This window comes from Scylla paramamosain, chromosome 3, assembly GCF_035594125.1.
Source record: "Scylla paramamosain isolate STU-SP2022 chromosome 3, ASM3559412v1, whole genome shotgun sequence".
In the NCBI taxonomy this organism is placed as follows: domain Eukaryota; kingdom Metazoa; phylum Arthropoda; class Malacostraca; order Decapoda; family Portunidae; genus Scylla; species Scylla paramamosain.
In genome coordinates, this window is record NC_087153.1 from 22,964,947 (window position 1) to 22,984,567 (window position 19,621).

The window sequence follows — 19,621 nt, forward strand, 5'->3', positions numbered from 1 at the left end:
AAAAATTTTTGAGGGCTCAGAAGGCAGGTGTTCCATGGCTTCCCTGTGTGTCATTTAACTTTTGAAGAGTTCAGCATCTAGGAAAAGATGTGGAAAAGTGCAGAGTGGTATCATCAGCATAGGAGTGGATAGGAAAAGAAGTTTGGCTTAGATCACTGATGAATAATAAAAGGAAAGTGGATGGCAAGACAGAACCCTGAGGATACCACTGTTAATAGACTTGAGAGAACAGTGACCACCTAGCAATACATAAAATGGTCAGAAAGAAAACTCAAGACAAAGTTAGAGAGGACAAAAGCCACAGGAGGGTAGTTTGGAAATTAAATCTTTGTGCCAGACTCTCAAATACTTTTGAAATGTCTATGACAACAAGAAAAGCTTCACCAAAATCCCTATAAGATGACTAGATGTTTAAGAATCTCCTTGTTGAGGGTAGATTCAAAAATTTAAAAAAGACAGGATATTATAGCTGATGGTAATTTAAAGTTTATTCGTTTTTGGAACAGGCTGAAAGTGAAAAAAAACTTCCATTACAGAGAAGTAGATGTTGACAGAGTTCAAAGAGTTTGACCAGGAAAGGTATAAGCATGGAAAAAAAGAGCTATGAAGAACATTGGAAGGACCCCATCAGGTCCAAATGCCTTCCAAGAGATAAGGCAAACGAGGGCATGGAAAACATCATTAGGAAGAATCTTACAAAAAGGCATGAAAGATTCAGAGGGTTGAGGTGAGAGAGGCACAAGCCCAGAATGAACTTTTTTTTTTTTTTTAGCAAAGGTTTGAGGGAAGATCTCAGCTTCAGAGATAGATGAGATGGTAATGGTGCCATCAAGTTAAAATGAAGGAGGGAAATATGAAGATGAGAAGTTGTTGGAGATATTCTTGGCCAAGTGCCATAGGTCACAAGAGGAGTTAGATTTGGAAAGGTTTTTGACATTTCTACAGATAAAGAACTTTTTGGCTACTTGGAGAACAGTCTTGCCATGATTTCAGGCAGAAATGTAAGTGCAAGAGTTTTGGAAGATGGAAGGCTCAAGTACCATTTGTGGGCCACCTCTCAATCAAGTAAATTATGTGAACAGCCTGAGTTAAACAAAGGTTTGGAAGGTTCAGGAAGTGAGAAATGAATGCCTCCATGCCAGACACCATTACTTTTGTTATGTGCTCTGCAGACAGAGATGGGTCTCTGACACTGAAGCAAGGTCATTCCATTGAAAATCAGAATAATACTTCCTCATGTACTCCCAATTAGTGAAGGCAAAATGCCAAATACCAGTCCTCCACTAAGGATAATGAGGAGGAAATGGAGCAATAGGACAAGATACAGATAGGAGGTTGTGATCAGAAGAGCCCAACAGAGAAGACACAGTGACAGAATAAGCAAAAGGATTAGAGATTAGGAAAAGGTCAGAAATGTTAGACATTTTTTCAATATGATCAGATACAAGCAGGATGCTTCACTAGCTGCTCTAGGTCATGGAGGATAACAAAGTTTAAGACTAGTTCACCAGGTTGGTCTTTGAAGGGAGAGGAAAGCCAAAGCTGGTGGTGAACAATGACATCTCCAAGAATAGAGATCTCCATGAGAGGGTAGAGAGTCAGAATGTGTTCCACTTTGGAAGTTAGTCAAAGAACTTTTCACTTAATGGAGTTTGTGACAGGAATACAGCTCAAGAGTTTAGTTTGATACTGACTCTGAAGTCAAAGCCAGAAAATAAAAAATTCTGAAGATTCAAGAGCATGGATATGAGAGCAAGTCAGATCACTGCACATGTAAATGGAAGATGCAGCCTTGGATTGAAAGTGAGAATAGAAAAAGTAGGAAGGCATGGAGAAGGGGTTATTATTAACATCCTCACACACCTGTGTTTCAGTGAGGAAAAGAAAATAATGTTAAGAGAGTAGGGGTGATGTTCCACTGAATGAAAAAATGTTGCAGTCGTTAATGAAGAAAAGTTGAAGCGGGTGTCAAGACACTGGTTATCAGTTTGATAACCAAATAGTCCAACCTGGGGATTTTCTTGTCCCCTTCCTAGATGGGGATTCCATGGTTGATGTTATAATTGCCATTTCTTTATATTTTGAATAATAAGTGAAATGTGTACACATGTTAGGTGCTGCTATGCATAATCTTTCTGCAGAAGAGAAAAAGCATTAGGTAACAGTCCATAGCTGCAGTAGAAGAGAAAAAATAAAAGTAAAGAAAAATGGTCAGTATAGACTTTAACAAAAAGTTGGACCTGCCTCATGGTAAAGCAAGAATGAGAATTTTAACTTTTGACAAACCTCTTGTTCCATCCTCTCCTCTCCACTGAAATCTTCTTCAGGGTCAGTGGCTGCTCCCTCAACTGCTAACACACCATGTCTGCCAAGGGAAAACATACCCAAATCATATATTCCTGTTAATTTCTATAAACCTTTGTAGTTACCACATTCACATGTCACCTTTTTTTTCTTCATAAAAAACATTACTTAAACAATTTCTAAATATGCATTCAAAATACCTTTTTTTTTTCTTCATAAAAAACATTACTTAAACAATTTCTAAATATGCATTCAAAATACCTTTTTTTCTTCATAAAAAAACATTACTTAAACAATTTCTAAATATGCATTCAAAATATCACACCCTCCCACCCACAACTGCACATACATCCTCAAATGAATTTCATAAAATTAAACTTAAAACCATCTTATCCCTCTGCCAATAGAAATCCTCTTCAACTACACTTGCAAAATGCACAGTAATCCAAGTCTCAACACATCAAGGCCCAACAACAGACTTCACTTATCCTGATACACCATGATAGTTTCAGAACAGACTACACTTATCCTGATATACCATGACAGGTTCATACTCTTCAGCATCTAATACAGCAGAACATCAATTTAAAGGAAATCAATTTAAATTATCAATTTAAAACAGCACCCAAAATACTACAAAATATATTAAAAGCGAATCATTTTTAATTTTAAGCGAATTGAAATGGCATGCATTGTTTTCTTGCCAGAATTAAGCTTTCTGCCACCTGTTTCACATTCTCACCACCATACCTCCTCATGGGCCCACTGCTGCCTATCAGTTCACATACAGTGAGGTTGCCAATGTTTTCAGCCACAGCCATCTTGGATATACATCCAACATTCTTGACCTTTTCCTAACCCCTAATCCTTCTGCTTATGCTGTTACCCTATCTTCTCCATTGAGCTCCTCCGATCACAATCTCACATCTGTATCTTGTCCTATTGGTCCATTCCCTCCTCAGGATCCCCTAAGTGGAGGTGCCTCTGGCATTTTGCCTCTGCTAGCTGGGGAAACCTGACGAGGTATTTGCTGATTTTCCTTGGAATGACAACTGCATCTGTGTCAGAGACCTGTCTCTGTGTGCTGAGTGCATAACAGAGGTGATAGTGTCTGGCATGGAGGCATACATTCATCACTCTTTTTCTCGACCTAAACTTTACAAACCTTGGTTTAACACAGCCGCCTTCCATCACCAAAATCTCATGTGCTTTATATTTATGCCCAGAAACATGCCAAGTCTATTCTCCAAATACCCAAAAACTCCATCAATTGAAATCATCAAAACCTTTCAAGAAATAACTCTCCTCATGACTTCTGGCACCTAGCCAAAAAAATATCTCCAATAACTTTGCTTCTTCTTTCCCTCCTTTATTTCAACCAGATGGCACCACTGCTACCACATCTACCTCTAAAGCTGAACTCTGCTCAAGCTTTTGCTAAAAACTCTATAAGGCTTGTTCCTTCCTCTCCTCCACCTTCTAACTACTTCATGCATTCTTCAAAATTTTCCTTTGCATAGTTTGGTCTGACATTTTTGTATTCTTCTTTCCAATCCTTTGCTTTTTTATCCCTTCTAATTTAACCTCTACTAAAATATGATCACTTTCCTAATGGAGCAGATACTGGGTTCCAGCTTTCTGGTGAGCACTGGGTCAAGCATTGAAGGCTGCTCTTCTCCTCTGCATCTTGTATCTTCATCTACCCACTGCTCTAAAGTATTCACCATTGTTAATTGCATTATCTTTTCACTGCACAAGTTCACACCCTCCCCTAGCTCTAACTTCTTCCAATTTACATTCTTGCAATTAAAGTCACCTACAAGCAACACCTTATTTGTTTTTCTGATCATATTATTCAAGCATTTCCATACTTCTTGCATCTCCTTATATTTATTTTGTCTTCCATGTATTTATCTTGGATAGCATATATGTGACAATAATCCTCCTCTTTTTCCTTTTGCCATCTTTAACTACAATACTCAAAACTTCTGCCATCCCATCACCATATTCCACTTCTTCAACAAAGATGTCATTCTTCACCAATATTAACACTCCTCTCCCACCTTTATCTTTTCTCTCTCTCCTATAAATGTTGTATTCTTCCTCTGCAAATTTTATCTGCATTTCCTCTTTTAATTTAGTCTGTTAAACATACAATATTTAGCTTGTCATTCCTTAAAATATTTGTTAGTTCCATTATACCGGATGCAAGATCATCTATATTTGTGTACATAACTTTCAATATATTATATTTCTTCCCAATCTTACTATATTCCCTCTCTATTGTTGCTCCTCTTCCCTGGCATTCTTCAACCACTTTCTTATCTTTAAATCTACAATTTTCCACAAAAATTCTTTCACTTGATCCTGTGTCCTTTCTTCAATTCTTGCTTTAAATTTTTTTTTTTATTTAAACATTTGCAGTAAGTACAGTGATATAATTAAGGAGGACATATTAGTCCCTTTTTGCAGAGATCTCCATTCTTGGAGACTTCAATGTTCACCACCAGCTTTGGCTTTCCTCTCCCTTCACTGACCATCCTGGTGAACTAGCTTACAACATTGCTATCCTCCATGACCTAGAGCAATTGATGCAACACCCTACTCGTATTCCTGACCGTCTTGGAGATACGCCCAACATTCTTGACCTTTTCCTGACCTCTAATCCTTCTGCTTATGCTGTCACCCTTTCTTCTCCGTTGGGCTCCTCCGATCACAATCTCATATCTTTATCTTGTCCTATCACTCCAATCCCTCCTCAGGATCCCCCTAAGCGAAGGTTCCTCTGGCGTTTTGCCTCTGCTAGTTGGGGGGACCTGAGGAGGTATTTTGCTGATTTTCCTTGGAATGACTACTGCTTCCGTGTCAGAGACCCGTCTTTGTGTGCTGAGCGCATAACAGAGGTGATAGTGTCTGGCATGGAGGTGTACATTCCTCACTCTTTTTCTCGTCCTAAACCTTCCAAACCTTGGTTTAACACAGCTTCTTCTCGTGCTATACATGATAGAGAGGTGGCCCACAAAAGGTACTTAAGCCTTCCATCACCAGAATCTCATGCACTTTATATTTCTGCCCGGAACCATGCCAAGTCTGTTCTCCAACTAGCCAAAAACTCCTTCATTAACAGAAAATGTCAAAACCTTTCAAGATCTAACTCCCATCGTGATTTCTGGCATCTAGCCAAAAATATCTCCAATAACTTTGTTTCTTCTTCTTTCCCTCCTCTACTTCAACCAGATGGCACCACTGCTATCACATCTATTTCTAAAGCTGAACTCTTTGCTCAAACCTTTGCTAAAAACTCTACCTTGGACGATTCTGGGCTTGTTCCTCCCTCTCCTCCACCCTCTGACTACTTCATGCCACGTATTAAAATTCTTCGCAATGATGTTTTCCATGCCCTCGCTGGCCTAAACCCTCGGAAGGCTTATGGACCTGATGGGGTCCCTCCTATTGTTCTCCAAAACTGTGCCTCCGTGCTTGCACCTTGCCTAGTCAAACTCTTTCAGCTCTGTCTGTCAACATCTACCTTTCCTTCCTGCTGGAAGTTTGCCTACATTCAACCTGTTCCTAAAAAGGGTGACCGCTCTAATCCCTCAAACTACCGTCCTATTGCTTTAATTTCCTGCTTATCTAAAGTTTTTGAATCTATCCTCAACAGGAAGATTCTTAAACATCTATCACTTCACAACCTTCTATCTGATCGCCAGTATGGGTTCCGTCAAGGCCGCTCTACTGGTGATCTTCTGGCTTTCCTTACTGAGTCTTGGTCATCCTCTTTTAGAGACTTTGGTGAAACTTTTGCTGTTGCCTTGGACATATCAAAAGCCTTTGATAGAGTCTGGCACAAAGCTTTGATTTCAAAACTACCCTCCTACGGTTTCTATCCTTCTCTCTGTAACTTCATCTCAAGTTTCCTTTCTGACCGTTCTATTGCTGCTGTGGTAGACGGTCACTGTTCTTCTCCTAAATCTATTAACAGTGGTGTTCCTCAGGGTTCTGTCCTGTCACCCTCTCTTCTTATTATTCATTAATGATCTTGTAAACCAAACTTCTTGTCCTATCCACTCCTATGCTGATGATACCACCCTGCACTTTTCCACGTCTTTTCATAGACGTCCAACCCTTCAGGAGGTAAACATATCACACAGGGAAGCCACAGAACGCCTGACTTCTGATCTTTCTAAAATTTCTGATTGGGGCAGAGCAAACTTGGTATTGTTCAATGCCTCAAAAACTCAATTCCTCCATCTATCAACTTGACACAATCTTCCAGACAACTATCCCCTCTTCTTCAATGACACTCAACTGTCCCCCTCTTCTACACTGAACATCCTCGGTCTGTCCTTTACTTATAATCTGAACTGGAAACTTCACATCTCATCTCTAGCTAAAACAGCTTCTATGAAGTTAGGTGTTCTGAGACGTCTCTGCCAGTTTTTCTCACCCCCCCAGCTGCTAACTCTGTACAAGGGCCTTATCCATCCATGTATGGAGTATGCTTCACATGTCTGGGGGGGTTCCACTCATACTGCTCTTCTAGACAGGGTGGAATCAAAAACTTTTCGTCTCATCAACTCCTCTCCTCTAACTGACTGTCTTCAGCCCCTCTCTCACCGCCGCAATGTTGCATATCTAGCTGTCTTCTACCGCTATTTTCATGCCAACTGCTCTTCTGATCTTGCTAACTGCATGCCTCCCCTCCTTCCGCAGCCTCGCTGCACAAGACTTTCTTCTTTCTCTCACCCCTATTCTGTCCACCTCTCTAACGCAAGAGTTAACCAGTATTCTCAATCATTCATCCCTTTCTCTGGTAAACTCTGGAACTCCCTGCCTTCTTCTGTATTTCCACCTTCCTATGACTTGAATTCCTTCAAGAGGGAGGTTTCAAGACACTTATCCACCAATTTTTGACCACTGCTTTGACCCTTTTATGGGACTGGCATTTCAGTGGGCATTTTTTTTTATTAGATTTTTGTTGCCCTTGGCCAGTATCCTTCCTACATAAAAAAAAAAAAAAAAAAAAAAAAAAAAAAAAAAAAGTATCTAAAGTTTACACTATCGTGTGACAAACTATCTTAAAGCTACTGTCCACATATTTACACATACTACAGACTATAAACTGCACACTGTACACAACAAAACTTCAACGTCAAGGTGGCTGCTGCTGTAGCCATCTGCGGGTGGCAACCTTTGCCTGCTGGGTGGACATTAGCCTGATGTCCACAGCAGTGATGAAAGCATTCCACAGCCTGGCCATTGTGGTAGTGAAGGCGCACTGGTGGGTGGTGGAGTAGGACCTTGGGACCTCCAAGAGTGAGTCGTTGCTCAGCACCATCCTCATGCATTGCTCAGAGCTCCTCCAGGTGGCCCACAGGTCCGCCAGGTGTGGCACGTGCTGGACCTGTGCTTTGTGTAGCACCATCAGGGCAGCGAATCTCCTGCAGTGCTCCAAGCAGTCCAACGCTGGAGCTGCTGCGCCAATCTGTTGTGTCCGCTGCTGCTGCTGCTGTTGCCAAGGTTGCTGGAGTGGTCTCTGCTGGTCCCCTCCTTGGATAAGGCATTCTGTCCACCTTTGTACCTTATCCAGCAGGCTGAGGTGACAGTGGGTGCTTGACATCCAGGTGAAGGGGGTGTACTCCATGACAGGTCTGACTTGGGCCTTCTACAGGGTCAGCAGGTCATCAGGGGAGAGGAGGTGTTTCATTCGGCACAGCAGTGTCAACTTCAAAGAGGCATTTCAGGCCACCTTCTCGAGGTGCTTGTCAAAGCGCAGCCGAGAGTCAATCTCCACGCCGAGGATGTCAATGCTGTCCAGTAGAGGAATGACATCTTCCCTGAGCCTCAGCCTTCCACGCAGCTGGTCCACGTCCTCCCCGGCACATGATATTACCATGGCCTGGGTTTTGTTAGGGGCAAACTTGACTTACCACCTCTCTCCCCAGGCCATCACGTCATCCAGTTGTCTGTTGACGGAGGTTATCACGTCCTGTACTTTATCCCTTGAGTAAGACAGAGAGAGAGAGAGTACAGTCGTCAGTGTAGGCACAGGTTGTGGGGGTGCCCTGTAGGATGTCATTCAGGTAGATGTTCCACAGTGTAGGTCCCAGGACTGACCCTTGTGGAACAGAGGCCTGTACTGGGTAGCTGGCTGAGATATGTCTGTCCATCACCATCCAGAGACTCCTGCCTGTGAGGTGGCTGGAAAACACGTGGAGTAGCTCCCCAGCGACACCTAGCTGCTCGAGCTTCATTACCAGGCCTCAATGCCACACACAGTTGAAGGCTCCAGCTATGTTGAGGGCAATCACCAGGGAGGGACGGCCAGTGTTGAGGGCGTCATGCCAGGCCTTAGAAAGGAGAAGGAGGTTTGAGGTGGAGCAGCCTTTTCTGAAGCCAGACTGCTTTGGCGACAGCAGGTGGTGCTGCTTGAGGTATTTGGTGAGTTGCTTGCTTATAATCCTCTCAAAGATCTTACTGAGTACGGAGAGGAGTGAGATTGGCCAGTAGTTACCTGGCTCAGACCTCAACTTCTTTTTATGCACGGGTGTGACTTGCGCCTCCTTCCATAGTGATGGCCAGACCCCCGCTGAAAACAGCAGCAAAAAATTTGTGCGAGAGGGCCAGCGAGCTCAACAGCACACTTTTTGAGATGTGGGGACATGCCATCAGGACCAGGGGCCTTCCTGGTGTTAACATCCCTCAGGTGTCTTCTGATGGTTTCCTCAGAGATGGCAACACCCTCCAGTCTCGAGGCAGTAAGGCAGGGGAGGGCAGGCAATTGTTTGTCTGGCTGTGGAGTTGTCATTTTTTTCAGTGAACTGGCAGGTGAAGAGGTCTGTTTTATCTTGGCTGGAGACAGCCATATCCCCATTAGGTTTTCCTAAGGACAGGGATGCATTCATGAGAGGAGACACCTTGCCTCTCCTTTATCTCTCATCTCTTTCAAACTTTTCCTCTCATTCTCATTTAAATCTCTTGTTTTCCATATATTTTTCATGTCTTCTGTCTTTGACAGTTTCCATGTCCCTGCCATTACAGTTTCTGCTGCTGTGTACTAAATCTAATTTTTAGAGGCATTATTCCATTTTCAGCATACTTGCCAAGCCCCTGAACTTCTATTTGCTCCATTATTTTCTTTCCTCCCTCACTCACTATCACTTTGCTCTCTTAAGTTCTTCTTCTCTCATAGTCTTAATGGATAATTTCTTTCCTTTATCTCCAAATATCACAACACACATCTTATGTACTGTATCCCTTACTATTTCCTCTTTTTCCTTTATTATCCTAACCACTACTTTTTTCAATCTGCTTATCATGCTCCTCCTTTTGTTGTCTCATATTTCCTTCATATTAATCTTCAGTTTTTCTCTCTTCCTTCCAACTATGGACCTCCCATTTCATCATATCTTGCACTTTATCTCTCTTGATATCCTCACTGTTTATTTTCCTTCCCCAGTCTATTCTTAAGATCCTCATTTTCTCTCTTTAAAGCCATAATAATAACTTTTTGTACCTCTTCTCTTAATCTCTTTTTTCCATTTTCTCTCTCTTCCTCTCACTGCTTGATATCCCTCAATTCTCTCAAAATACTCTTCATATCTTCATCATTCATCTTTAATTTCCAGTTTCACATTACTCCAGTCAGATCTCTCATCTCTAATCCTCCTCTACTTTCCACAATCTCCTATTAAAGTCTGTCCACATTCTGCTCATCATCACTGAACCCTTGTCATCTTGATTTGTGAGTAAGGTGTTTTGTTTGCATTTAGGAAAACTCACTGATCCTCCAAAATTTCCCTTTCAATAATTAATTTTTCACCTCACTTTCTATCTTACTTTACTATTTTTATTGGACACAGGACTGCACAGTGTGTGTGTGTGTGTGTGTGTGTGTGTGTGTGTGTGTGTGTGTGTGTGTGTGTGTGTGTGTGTGTGTGTGTGTGTGTACCTAGTTATGAAATACAGGACAAGAGCCACACTAGGCTCATGCCATCCTGTCTATATATCGACTTTTATCTAGACTTTCTTTAAATTTATGAATTGTTTTTGCACACAGTTTTATCCTTAAGTTCATTCCACACTGTTATACTTCTGTTTCTTGATGTCTCTTCTGCAAACACTTCTTTTCAATTTCCTTCCATGTCCTCTTGTGTCTCTTGTATCTGTTATCATGAGATTTTCTCTGTCCAACTTTTTCATTCCTTCCAATATTCTATATATTGCTATCAAATCACCTCTTTCCCTACTTTTCTAGTGTAGTCAGGCCCAATCTCTTCAACCTTTCCTCATAATTATACTCTCTTAAGCTTGCAGGGATTTTAGTTGCAGCTCTCTGGATCCTTTCTAACTTTTTTGTATCCTTTTCAAACTTGGCGACCACACTAATGCTGCATACTCCAATCATCATTGTTATCAGTTTTTTTTTTATCATATCTTCATCAATATAGGAGAATGCTATCTTGATGTTTCTCAGCAGATTATATGTTTCTCCTATAATTTTGTTTATGTACTTCCCAAATGACAAATTATCAGTAATAATTACTCCTAGGTCTTTTTCTTCTGATCTTATAGAGATTTCCTCATTCCCTAAGTAATAGTTGCCAACTGGTCTTCTCACACTTTTTCCAAACCTCATCACACTACATTTTTTAGCATTAAACTCCATGTTCCACCTCAATGACCATTCATTTATCTTAATTAAGTCCTGATTTAAAGCACTGCAGTCCTCTTCATTTGTTATTTTCCTCATAATCTTAGCATCATCAGCAAAAAGATTTATGTAACTTTCTACACCTGTCATATCATTTACATAAACAGTGAACATAATAGGTGCAAGTACCAAACCTTGCAGGACTCCAATTATTACCATTCTCCAGTTCGACCTGCTGCCTTTAATTACTGTCCTCATTTCTCTGTTTGTCAAAAAGTTAGTTATCCACTTTAACAGTGATCCACTGAGTCCTCCAATTTTTTTCCAATTTCCATATTAGTCTTCTGTGCGGAACTTTATCAAATGCTTTTCTCAGATCTATGTATATGCAGTCAGCCCATCCCTCTCTCTCTTGCACTATATTACTCTTGAGTAGAAACTTATCAAATTCGTAACACAAGATCTTCCTTTTCTGAAGCCAAACTGTTTCTCTGTTATCACCTTGTCTTCTAAGTATTTCACTCATCTGTTCTTGATGATCTTTTCACAAATCTTCACCACCACACTTGTGAGCGATACAGGGCTATAATTTAATGGATCTTCTTTACTTCCAGTCTTGTGAATTGGGGTAATATCCATCCGCTTTCAATCTATGAGTACTCTACCTTTTACTAGGGTGGTGCTAATTATATTGTGCAGCACTGAGACTAATTGTGAGCCACATTCTTTTAAAATCCAACTCGATACACCATCAGGACCCACTGCTTTCCTTACATCCAGGTCTTCCAACATATTCTTTACTTCTTCTACAGATGTTTTAATCTCCTTTAGGTTGGTCCCTTTTTCTAACGCTGTCCTCTCACCTCTGAAATCACTTTCCTCAGTAAAAACAGAGTGGAAGTATCTGTTAAACACTTCAGCCACCTCTTTTGGGTCTTCCACTTCTCCACTTCTCCAGTTTTTACCGTGCTTATTTCATCTTTACACTTTAATTTTTCATTGATGAATTTATAAAGTAATTTTGGTTGGTCTTCACATTTCTCCACAACATTCTTTTCAAAATTTTTCTGCTCATCTCTGTGAGTTTTGACATATTCGTTCCTCTTCCATATAAAATTGTTCCACAGGTCCAGTCTCTTGTTTTTCTTCCACTTGTTCCATGCTTTTTCTCTCTCCAATCTAGCTGTTGCACATCTGTTGTACCAATCCTTTTTGAAAAGGTTCTCTGTTGATCTTTTGGGTACCCATTTCTCTACTACCTTATTATAAATGTCCAGGAAAGCTGTCCACTTTTCCTCTATGTCCTCTTTCTGAATAACTATGTTCCAATTCACTTCACTGAAATACTTCCCAAGTTGTTCAAAGTTAGTCTTGCTACAGTTTAACCATTCTCTTCTGTGGTCCTCTTTTCTTATAGTGAGGTTATTATCCATAACTGTGAACTGAATCAGCACATAATCACTTTTTCCTATTGGGTTTATGTATTTAAGGTCTTCTACTATTTCTTGTTCCTTGGTGAAAATTAGATTGAGCCTTGAAGGTGCTTCATTTCCCCTAAATCTTGTCATCTGTAACCCACTTTGTCTGGAAATTTTCAAAAGCCAGGTCTAGTAGCTTGTTCCCCCATGATGACTCACTGCCTTCTGTAGTCCAATTCTCCCAAGATACCTCTTTACAGTTAAAGTCCCCCCATCATGAGTATACCGTCATTTTCCTCAAGCAGCTCTGCCAAATATGTCCTTGTGTCCTCAAGCATTTTCTTATATTCATCCTCTCCCCAAGAGTTGGAATAGGGGGGAACATAAGTCACCACAATGTTATGGTATCTTCCCATATTCTGTCTTAAGCTTGTTTTCAATATTTCTGCCTCCTCCACCCCATATGTGACAGATTCCACTAATAAATCCTTCCTAACTAGAAGAATCACACCTCCTCCCCGTTTATTCTTTCTATTTTTCTTCCAGAGGTTGTATTTTCCTTCACCAATATTTAATATATCCCCTTCACTTGCCAATTTAGTTCCAACGATTCCCATGATGTCTGGTTTCTCCTCTTTTAAATAGTCTTCTAGTTCCAACACAGCCAACATTAGTCCATTTAAGTTCATGTATACTACTCTTAGTCTTCCCCTTCTGCATTTACTTCCCTTCTATACAACTTTCTCAATCTCATGTTCATGACCCTCTAAAAGAACTTTTTTTCTCCACCTCTGATAGTTTTCCGTTTTTTTTTTTTATTTGCTTCTTTTCTTAGTTCATTTATAGTATCTCTTTCTTCTCTGTTTCTATCTTTTTTTTTATCCACACTCATTTGTATTCTTCCACCTTGGCCAGTTTCCAGGATTTACTCAAGTGTTTCTTCAGCTAGCACTTGTGACCTAAACCTTATTTTCAAAGGACGCTGTCCACCCTTAACATATCTACCCAATCTTTCAATTTCTTCGATCTCTCCAGTCAGCTCTTTTCTTCTTGTAATGTCTCCACTAATTTTTCCACACATCTCTTTTCCTTCTTTTTTCTTTCAGTCCACCGAGGTGTACACTCTTCCTTCAGGCCAAATACAACAACAGTTTTCTTCTTATCCACAGTGTCTCACCAAGTTTTCTTTCTGTTTTATAACTTAACAACTTTTTTTGTTAGCTTTGTGTCATTTGCCTTGGTTTGTTCCTCCACAATTTGCCTAAATTCGACCTTTTCTTCCTCTTGCTCTTTCTTCCAATTTTCCTGTTTTATGTTTAACTCTTCCACTTTGCCTTCATATTCCATTGATTTCTTTTCATATAATGTTAGTTTTTTATGTAGATCATCATATGCACCTTTCCACACCCCCTTCTCAGTGATCAAAGTTTCAACTATCTTCTCCATCTTGTCAAATCTATCCTTCATTTCCTTCATTTCGGTTTCCAGTGTTCCAGTGTGTGTGTGTGTGTGTGTGTGTGTGTGTGTGTGTGTGTGTGTGTGTGTGTGTGTGTGTGTGTGTGTGTGTGTGTGTGTGTGTGTGTGTGTGTGTGTGTGTGTGTGTGTGTGTGTGTGTGTGTGTGTGTGTGAATTCTAATCTAACACTGTCTATGCTTTCCTTTCTAGTGTATGATGATAACACACAGCAAATGCCTTGCACAAAGACCACCAGCCCAGTGACTATGACACATGCTTCAAACCTGTATTATAATTGTGAGGGTATGGGTCAGATACACCGCAAAGTTAAAGAACAGCTAGTGAAATAGTAATAGTAAAGTTTATCAGTTCTCCATAGGAAGTGGGCAGATCACACAAAAACTGGAAAACATAAAAAGAAGGATATCTTATTATAAACAGGACAGACATTGAAAAGCCAGGACTGTTCCACCTAAAAGTAGGACACTGGTCAACTTGTTCTTACACAGATAGCACCTAACATGGGCTGATAACAGAACAGAATTCCTGTGCTACCAGTGACATGATTGTATTAATATTTTTCATATATCATACCATACACAACCAAACTTACAGAATATCCAAATTTTAGTGTTCTAACCCTAAGAAAAACCCAAATTCTCAAAACATTTAGCATTATACATACAATAAGCACAAAATCCCTGCAAAAATTATCCACAGCAGCTTCCAGTGCTTACCTGATCTGCCGAATCATATACAGCTGCTGCAGGACAGAGTTCATGTAACAAGTGGCACCCGCATTTTTAAGCCCCACAAAACCTTTGAAGGGCCTTGGACCAACTGGGGGCAGGTACTCCCATTCCCCAATGCTCTCGTCACAATCTGGTTAGAGAGAGAGTCACCTCTGTTATCTTCACTAATGGCACAAAGTCTTTAATTGGTCATAAAGCATTATGACTATCATCAAGACATAATACAAGAACGCACATACTTACGTGAAAATTAATAACAAAAGACACCCATATTTTAGCCTGCTACTAATCCAACCACTGTATCAAGACTTTCCCTTTTAAGGTCACATTCTAATGTGACATGCAGAGTAGCTATCAAAATTCCTCATTCCTTGCTCCTTCTTCTTCCTTCACTTTCTATGTGTATACCTTACCTTCACTTTATGATGATTATTTTCCATAAATATCACTGTAATAAGACAATGAATGACATTTCCCAATCATCTCTAAGAAATAGGTATATAGTACATCTTTGAGTGCTTAAAGAGGGAAATGAGGGCAGGAATGGGAATCCCTTCTCCTTGGAACTCTATCCCACAAAAAATAAGCAGAAGGAACCTCACATTACTTTGCTTTGATATTTCACTTTGTATTTGTGATCCTTGGAAAAATGTGTGAATTAATGAAAAGTGTTGTACGTATACTACAAAATTAAGTTATATAATTTTTTCCTTGTTATACACTGTATCAGATTTCCTTGCTCAGTAAGGAAAAGGGTTAATGGGACAAAACATTTGCTAAGACAGAAGGAAGACAACATCCTCTGAAGATAAGAGTGCAGAGAAATGGAAGAAAGCTACTGAATAGGCATGTACTTACCAGAATAATACATGTTAGTGAGCATTTCTGCCAGGAGTTTGAGGTTGGGGACACAGCCTGTACAGAGAGTGACTAGGAGTTCATAAGCTGCTATCACAGTTGGTTGAGTTGAGCACACTGGTATGGCCTGCAAGGAAAATTGAATCATAAGTTAGAAATATATTATTCCTGATTGTAGTCTTTTCACTGGAGACAACAGATATTTAGTTCTAAATCTACAGTAACACCCACAAAATATCATGACACTAGTGACAAAGTATAGGAATGGCATATAACAACAGGTTTTCAGTATCTCACCTGCTCAGCAGGCATCTCAGACGCATGCTCTAATTGAAGGTACACCTTAGAAAAAGGGAATATAAAGTCTTCTACAAGTTCCTGAAAAGAAGACAATTATATTTTACATTTTATGTTTATGTATTCAGTCTATACAATTATAGAGCAGTAGCCAACAAATTACAAAAAATGTACAATCAATATTTATGAGGAGCAAATGAAGTTTAAATAAGGATGGGCAAAGTTTAATAACACATATCAATTACATTACTGCTAAACAAATCAAAACTCACAATACCCACTTTAAACAAGAATTTTAATGAAATGTAAACTGCCCATTCCCATTCTCAGATGTCAGCCTGGTAGACACTTAGGGTTGTCAGCATCAGAGAGATAGATAATAAACCAAAGCTTACTACATACCCTGATAAGAAATATCATTTTGGAGGGGTCACCGCCAATTTCATATTTCTTTTCAGGAGGGAGGAAGGCCACCAGCTCCCGTGTGACACACAAATGGCCCTCCAGGAGCGTCTCATCCACAGGTGGCTCTGGGCCACCCTGAGCCATTTGAGATACACTGGCCCGCACATTCTTAAGCCACTCCACCTCAGCTGCCAGAAGGCGATCAACACCCGTCACAGCCACGTTTGACATACAGGCCCAGTTTAACAGTCCACACAGCAACTGAAGTGATGCAAGTTTCATTAAAATCAGGCTTCTCAGAAAATTCTTTTGCTAAAACAGATGGGATCAGAGCACAAGTATTGCACAACAGTGACCATACTGTCTCCATAAGGTTGTACAACATTATCAACAAACAATTCAAACCTTACGAATACATACCTGGAAATACTCCTTAGAATACTCGCCATTCACGCCATTCAACACATTGAAGAGCATGACAATGAAGACAACAAGGGTGTGTGGGGAATTGGAACACTTTGTTGCCATGAGTAACAACTGTTCCACTGCACACTGTCGAATACTGCGCTCCCCACCCACTAGCACCAGACCCATCACAAGCTTGTGGAATTGGCTGTCCTTGGTTAGGGTCTCCAGGGCAGGAGGATAAAGGGCCAACACTACAGACAATGTCTCCAGACCTTCACGACACACTGGAAAATCAATAACAAATGCTTGCATTTCCTTCCTCAAAGATGCTAGACACAAACCACACACACAAAAGATAAAAGTAGTCAAGCAGTAAAAATATCATAATAATAATAAATACTGATCCAGTAACAGTTATGAGGACTCACCCTGAAGGTCTTCTGGGTCTGGGGGTTTTGTGGGTGGCCTCTCAGTGGCTTTTTCAATTTCATCTAAAGAGGAGGTGATTAAGTGGACTTGGCCTGATGCTGATGCCCAAGTAATTTTGAGGATGGCTCGGACAACACTCATGTCTGGAACAACACCTGTTACCTGGAAATGAAAGCAAATTGCCATGCACACCTGAATGTCTTTGCAATATCATTCAGTTAATTTAATCAAAATAAGATTTGGAATCCCTAGCATTATAGTTATATAACTTTACTAACACAAAACTAATTGTACTAACAAGAAAATGACTGACAGATGAAACGGAGATACAAAATAGAGTTGACTGCACACATGCACACACAAACTGCATAAAATAGATTCATATAGGTAAAAAAAAGTGAGGGGCAATTTGAGAAAACATGCAATTCTAGGAAACAACCAAACTTCCAAGCATATGAATCCTTTTTCCTTTTGCTGCATGAATTTCAAGTAATGTTACCAGTTGTACTACAAAAGATCATTTAATAATTTGTGGAAGAAAAGGTTGCCTCCTGCCTCTTTCTCAGTAAACATCACTGCCATCAAATAAAATAATAAGACATTTTTCAATACTGAGGGAGTTATGTAACGAGTGACATCTACACACAACTGACTAGTAAACAAATCCGAAGAAAACTTAATACCATAATTATCCTTAATTTCACAATCAGTAAGGCTTTAAACAAAATGCCAACAGAAAAAACAAGTATTTCAATATATAGCACATCATTACCGTAGCACACTTGTAAGTAAAGAAGTACCACAACACTTTAAAAAATAACATTTAATTCATTCTTACCCTCAAGGCCATGCAGATAAATCAATCCAAAATTTTGAGAGCAAAACCATCACCTCATTAATATCAGATGTCTATCACAATCTTAGAAAAAATCCAAGCAGACAATCTATGATGCCATTTTTAAATCTTACAAACCCCAAAAAGATTAATTATTAGTCTAAACAGTTTCATCACCAGTACATGATTCCCCAAGATCTTACAAATTGTGCCCAGAGGCAGGAGGTGATAGTGACCTGGTCGTGGAGGGACTGGGCAAGACGGGAGGCCACGTTCCGCACCATACAATCTGAGGCTGGGTTGGGGATGTGGTGCAGTGCCTCTTGCAGCACTAGTGCCTGTGTGTGTGTTGAGGCTGGTATTCCTCCTCCTGCAATGACAGGTCATGATAAAACACCTGTGTGTGTGTGTTGAGGCTGGTATTCCTCCTCCAATAACAGGTCATGATAAAACAATGTTTCTACCCATTCATTCCTTCTTTGATATTCAATTTTCCCTCTCTTCACAATAGGTCCTATCATGGAAGAACTAGAAAGGACCTTACCTAAAATGGTAAACAGAAAAGGTGGATAGTAAAAAACGGCACTGACAGTGACATGATAATAAATGTTATACATTTAAATTACATATAAATGGTAAACATAATAATGCACAGTATCTCTATTTTTGGTGTGGTACTCCTGGTGCAGTTGGGTGACTCAATGAACTCTCCCACTAGCTGAACAACCCAAAACACAGAGCCAATCAATACAACATACAATCTCTTCCACAGCAACAATTCATACTCAGACAGTATCCAGCACCACCTACCAAAACCTACACAAGGTGACATCAAACCCTTCTGTTGTAGCTGTGATGCCCCCACCTATAGCATCACCCCTAGCACTGCCCCTCACAATGCCCTGCCACCCACAGCACATGCCACCCAAAACAGAGTTCCTCACATTCCTCAGGATAATGACTGCCTTGTTCACAACTATGACAAAGGTGTAAGTGCAGGAATGGGTATAGATGACAGCAGAGAACTAAGACAATGCTGGGATTAATAGCTTGCTAATGAAAACACAACGTCTCACCTCTAGTGACCCAGACAATCACTAGAGGTGAGTGTGCGCTAGACGGACATAAGAAACTTAATACCTTTGCGTAGGAGTGCGTATCCAATGTGCCCTTAGGATAAAGTGAATTTTAAGCCCTAGGTGACAAAAAGTAGACAAGCAAACATTCTGGTGATCATGTGTCTTAAAGGAAGAGATGAGTGTATTAGCTAGTCAGACTTTAGACCTTAAGGATAGCAATATATGTAACAATATATGTAACCTTGTTGCCACATAGGTGCAAGTGGATGAAAATGAATATAAGGAGGAAGCAGAGGACAATTCTTGTAGCTCTCTGGTTGCCACAATATAGGTGGTGTCATATTTTTGAGTCAGTGCAACTCAGTTATCTGTACCATGAATCTATCGGTTGTTCTCTACCTTGGGCTGTCTGTAAGTAATACTTAGAGAATTTTTCCTAAGTGCCTTGAGTGTCTTGACTTTTATGTGTTCAGTATACTGTGGCTTTCATATATCTTAAATGTTTCATATGTTGATTTAATACTGGATTATGATGTGATGATACTTTCTGAGGCACTTCACATGTAGTGACCACGTATTTTATTGTCTTTAATTTTGCATATTGTGTTTCATTATTTCATTATGTGATTATGTCATATGTGCATTTATATGTCATGTGCTTGATGAAAAGTGATGCATTACTGAGTGACCTAATTTCACTGATGAAGTGCATTAATGATAAAGTAAAA

General features: G+C 40.0%; 1 protein-coding gene across 5 annotated transcripts in view; it reads right to left on the minus strand.

Moving 5' to 3' along the window:
* LOC135092995 (probable ubiquitin carboxyl-terminal hydrolase FAF-X) overlaps nt 1-19,621 on the minus strand; it is a 301,879-nt gene that overhangs the window by 151,866 nt on the left and 130,392 nt on the right. For 4 of the 5 annotated variants that reach the window (XM_063991852.1, XM_063991828.1, XM_063991837.1 and 1 more), the window contains exons 26-33: nt 18,018-18,184; nt 16,979-17,141; nt 16,563-16,834; nt 16,140-16,403; nt 15,738-15,818; nt 15,441-15,567; nt 14,568-14,712; nt 2,287-2,365 (exon numbers count right to left, since the gene is read on the minus strand). In XM_063991852.1, the coding sequence (XP_063847922.1) occupies nt 2,287-2,365; nt 14,568-14,712; nt 15,441-15,567; nt 15,738-15,818; nt 16,140-16,403; nt 16,563-16,834; nt 16,979-17,141; nt 18,018-18,184 (1,298 nt within the window). The remainder of the gene's footprint in view (nt 1-2,286; nt 2,366-14,567; nt 14,713-15,440; nt 15,568-15,737; nt 15,819-16,139; nt 16,404-16,562; nt 16,835-16,978; nt 17,142-18,017; nt 18,185-19,621) is intronic. The other variant, XM_063991861.1, reaches the window with a different exon arrangement.